Source organism: Marmota marmota, unplaced genomic scaffold, assembly GCF_001458135.2.
Source record: "Marmota marmota marmota unplaced genomic scaffold, marMar, whole genome shotgun sequence".
NCBI lineage: Eukaryota > Metazoa > Chordata > Mammalia > Rodentia > Sciuridae > Marmota > Marmota marmota.
The window spans coordinates 15,085,993-15,090,373 of record NW_025999960.1 but is presented as its reverse complement, the minus strand read 5'-3'; the positions used below and the strand labels follow the sequence as shown (position 1 = coordinate 15,090,373).

At 57.7% G+C, this 4,381-nt stretch overlaps 1 protein-coding gene across 2 annotated transcripts; it reads left to right on the top strand.

Moving 5' to 3' along the window:
* Positions 1-6: 6 nt before the first annotated feature.
* On the top strand, positions 7-4,381 carry Dhh (desert hedgehog signaling molecule). Of its 2 annotated transcripts, none has more exons than XM_015493588.2 (3): positions 7-479; positions 3,150-3,411; positions 3,671-4,381. In XM_015493588.2, the coding sequence occupies exons 1-3, from the start codon at positions 177-179 to the stop codon at positions 4,294-4,296; spliced, it is 1,191 nt and encodes a 396-aa protein (XP_015349074.1). In that variant the 5' UTR covers positions 7-176; the 3' UTR covers positions 4,297-4,381. The 2 variants fall into 2 exon arrangements, with proteins under 2 accessions (XP_015349074.1, XP_048658610.1); XM_048802653.1 differs by lacking the exon at positions 7-479 and adding an exon at positions 2,380-3,034 and having other exon boundaries at positions 3,671-4,375.

Below are 4,381 nucleotides of genomic sequence, written 5' to 3'. Positions count from 1 at the left end.
CCCCCGGACCTTTGGGCAGACCCAGCGACAGCCAGGTGCGCAAAGCCACAAGAGCTCTAACGCAAACTGGGGGCAGCTCTGCCTGCTGTGTTCTCTTATGCTTGTGGAGATGCCCAACTGACAGGAGAGCGAGCGAAGAAAAGAACGCTCCCTTTTGACCCACGCCTGCTGCACCCATGGCACTGCGGGTCAGTCTGTTGCCCCTGTGCTGCTTGGCACTTTTGGCATTACCTGCCCAGAGCTGTGGGCCGGGCCGGGGACCTGTTGGCAGGCGCCGCTACGTGCGCAAGCAGCTTGTGCCTCTGCTGTACAAGCAATTTGTGCCCAGCGTGCCAGAGCGGACCCTGGGCGCCAGCGGGCCGGCGGAGGGAAAGGTGGCAAGGGGCTCCGAGCGCTTTCGGGACCTCGTGCCCAACTACAACCCCGACATCATCTTCAAGGATGAGGAGAACAGTGGCGCTGACCGCCTGATGACGGAGGTAAGGAGGGCCTCGCCCCACCTGCGCCAGGGCATCCCCAACTTCTGGGAGGGTGAGGCTGCCTTCATCTACAGAGACCTTATTCTTAAAGAAAAGACCTCCCCCAGTAAATTCCCTTTAAAAAGTAAGAACCTGGCTGGCTGGAGAGTGGTTAGGAGGTATCCCAACAGGGAAAGGCTGGGATGGGAAGGGGGGAGGAGGGATTGACTAGTGAGAGTGAAGCTGGGAGAGGCAGGGAGGGCGGGGAAAGGAGGATGGCGGCAGGCGAGACGGGAAATGGCTGAGGCGTGGACCGGGGGTCAGCCACCGAGCCAGGCAGGAAGGGCTGGGGTGAGCTGGGGGCCAGGAGCTGGCTGGGCAGCAGACAGAAGGCTCTACCCTTAGACTGGCTCCTGACCTGACTGTGGAAAAGCCCTCTGCGCAAAGAGACTGAAGGGGGTTGGGAAAGGGTGGCCAAGGATCAAGTCACCAGGGCATCTACCTGAGGAGGAGCTGGGCAGGAAATGTCTTTGGCATAGGAGAGGTTTCCTAGAAGCAGGACAAGGCTTTTCTAGAGTCTAAATGACAGTCTTGGTGTAAGAAGCAGTCCTCAGTGAAAAGAACAGGTGGGCTCACCTGAGTATCAAATGTTTGCTGGGTCCCCCAAGCTCAGTTTAGCTCAGAAACTTTCCTTCAAATTAAAGAATTAAATTAAACTACCATTAGTGAGCATCTGCTGTAGACTGATACTGAACTGACCTAGGTGATATGGGCTATGCCTTGGAAGAGAAGGACCACCTCTGGCTTGTGATAGTATCAGAACTCAAAGGAAACTTGGAAATCACATTCCTCCAACCTCCCACCCCCACCCCTCACTTTAAATGGGAGAGCTGGGTCCCGGGAGGAAAAGCAGTTTAATCAAAGTCTCACAATTAATTAGTGGCATTGCTGGGACTAGAATTCAGGACTCCTGACTTTAAGTCCTATACACTTTCCATTACACCACCTAATTGTGTATGAAGTGAGAAGGTGGGGGGAGAGGGAGGGGTACGGATTTCCTCTGATTAATTGCCATAGTTTTCCAGGTTACTTTGTTAGGAAAACCTGTCAAGGGGAGAAAGCATTTCAACTTGCTCCTGTACTGAAAGCCTTCCTCCTACCCACAGATTGGGAAGGGTCTATTCCTTTTTTCCCCTCCTTGGTCATGGAACATTACGGCCCTTTCCTCTGGCTGCCACCTGCAGCAGAGGAGGCAGAACAAGGGACAGGCACAGGAGGGCCTCTGACAGGCCTGGGAACCCCCTCAGTCCTGCTTATCTCCCACACCCTGGCTGCAAAAGGCCTCCATTGAGTTGGCTCTGCACTGGGCTGCTGCCCCCGCAGGTCAGGGCCTCCTTAGGGGACAAAACGACAAGAAGTTGGAAGGAGCTACTGCTTTTCCTGTTCTCTCTCCCTCCACACCCCCAACCCTGCAGTTGCAGAGGTGGAGATGACTAGAGATGGGAGAGTGGGGGTGGATCCCCCTGGCAGTTTAGGAAAAAAACAAGTCTGAGGTGAGGGGTCTGGGAAGGAAGAAGAAAAGGAAACTGTCCTCTGCGCTCCTCCCGCGGTGTCCGTCCTATGGTGCGCGCCAAGGTCTCCAGCTCCCAGACAGGAGAGGCCAAGATAACTGTGGCCTCACTCCCCCGGGTGCAGACTTCCAGCCGCTGCTCCTTTTCCTCCTCTTCACTCCACCCTGCAGGGGGCCCCCCAGATCCGCGCAAGGGCAGCGCTGAGTATTCTCAGGTGCTACTCCCACGAGCATCTCTGCCCAGAGATTGAGGAGAGATTGAAGCTCTCGAGGCTGGCGGAGCCTTAGCTGGAACTGGGAGGACTGGTCACGCTGGGGGAGGGGACCTGGCGGGCCAGAGCAGGGATGGGAGGCGCGGCTTTCTGCCCTTTCCTCTCTATGAGCCGGGGCGGCTGAAAAGCGCCTTTGTGGCTGGAGCTGCTGAGTCCGCTTCTCCAGGCGCGTTCCCGGCCTCGGCCCGGGATTCTCGTTCAGTTAAGTCATCCTGGAGAATGGCCATTGTACTTCGTGCAGCCCCCGCCACCCAACCCTTTTTCCAGCAGCCTTGATCCTGCACGGCTTCTCTTGGGCACCTCTGTGGGGGGCACCCAGACCACGAAGGGGTTAATGCTAGGGGCTGAAAGGAGGAGGAGGAAGGAAGGAAGGAAGGAAGCGATGCCCAGTGCCAGGGAAGGCCAGGGGAGGCAACGAAACAAAAGATGAATCAGGCGGAGGGAGGGCAGCCAGGGCCTGGGGCAGGGGCCAGGCTCAAACAGGGGCTCCTCTTGGGTAGCCAGGCCCTCCCTAACCAAACTTCCACCCGCCCTCTCAACTCAGGTCGGGCCAAGGTCCCAGAACAAGTAGGGGCTAAAGGCAGCCATTTAAAATAACGGAAGAGCTAGGTATGGGTGCCCACTCTTAATCTTAGAGGTGACCCCATAGTTCTCCAACGATGCCCTGGCAAGGGAGTGCAGAAGGACGACTACACCTATTCAGATCCTCACTTGCCCAGAACACTCAAAAACTGGTATGGAATGAACTGGGACCTAAGAACAAGGAATCAACGCTCCTATTCAAATCGTTTCGCCCCAGAGGTATATGATAGTGGTAGTGGGGAGACTGACTCCTTTATTCTTCAACAGCGTTGTAAGGAGCGGGTGAACGCGCTGGCCATCGCAGTGATGAACATGTGGCCTGGAGTGCGCCTACGAGTGACTGAGGGCTGGGATGAGGACGGCCACCACGCTCAGGATTCACTCCACTACGAAGGCCGTGCCTTGGACATCACCACCTCTGACCGCGACCGCAATAAGTATGGTTTGCTGGCGCGCCTGGCAGTGGAAGCCGGCTTCGACTGGGTCTACTACGAGTCCCGCAACCATGTCCACGTGTCTGTCAAAGCTGGTACAGTAGGGGGTGGGTGGTAAGGTCTGCCCAAAGGTGTCCCCATGAATCTACAATAGCCCTAGGGGAGACCAACTGGGAGTTAGTGTTGTAAATCACCCTTCCACTTCTGCCCAGATCCGTGGGAAATATTGTACTATCCAGAACTGGGTGAGGTCTGCATTGAGCTTGACTCATATTTTTGAGAATCTACCACCGTTCTGGAGCCGCAGGTCTCGATTCAGACCTATCTTTTTTTTTTTTTTTTTCCCCCTTGCAGATAACTCACTGGCTGTCCGGGCCGGCGGCTGCTTTCCGGGAAATGCCACCGTGCGCCTGCGGAGCGGCGAGCGGAAGGGGCTGCGGGAACTGCACGGCGGAGACTGGGTGCTGGCGGCGGATGCCACAGGCAGGGTGGTCCCCACGCCGGTGCTGCTCTTCCTGGACCGGGACTTGCAGCGCCGGGCCTCGTTTGTGGCTGTGGAGACCGAGAGGCCTCCGCGCAAACTGTTGCTTACGCCCTGGCACCTAGTGTTCGCTGCTCGAGGGCCAGCTCCGGAACCTGGCGACTTTGCACCGGTGTTCGCGCGCCGATTACGCGCTGGGGATTCTGTGCTGGCGCCTGGCGGGGACGCGCTTCGGCCGGCGCGCGTGGCCCGTGTAGCGCGAGAGGAAGCCGTGGGCGTGTTCGCGCCACTTACTGCTCACGGGACCCTGCTAGTCAATGATGTCCTGGCCTCTTGCTACGCTGTTTTGGAGAGTCACCAGTGGGCTCACCGCGCCTTTGCTCCCTTGCGCCTGCTGCACGCGCTGGGGGCGCTGCTCCCCGGTGGTGCAGTCCAGCCGACTGGCATGCACTGGTACTCGCGCCTCCTCTATCGCTTGGCAGAGGAGCTGCTGGGCTGAATGCCCCAGGCAGAGAAACCTTGAGACGCTTGATGAAACCCAATCCTGCTGGCTGAGATGTGGGGATGTGGGCAACAGGCGATGC

What these genes read in the sequence shown, in the direction of transcription:
- Dhh (XM_015493588.2), top strand. Translation starts at nt 177, where the DNA reads ATGGCACTGCGGGTCAGTCTGTTGCCCCTGTGCTGCTTGGCACTTTTG. An exon ending in CTGACCGCCTGATGACGGAG is followed by an intron (nt 480 to 3,149) that starts GTAAGGAGGGCC and finishes ATTCTTCAACAG; the next exon opens with CGTTGTAAGGAGCGGGTGAA. An exon ending in CCACGTGTCTGTCAAAGCTG is followed by an intron (nt 3,412 to 3,670) that starts GTACAGTAGGGG and finishes TCCCCCTTGCAG; the next exon opens with ATAACTCACTGGCTGTCCGG.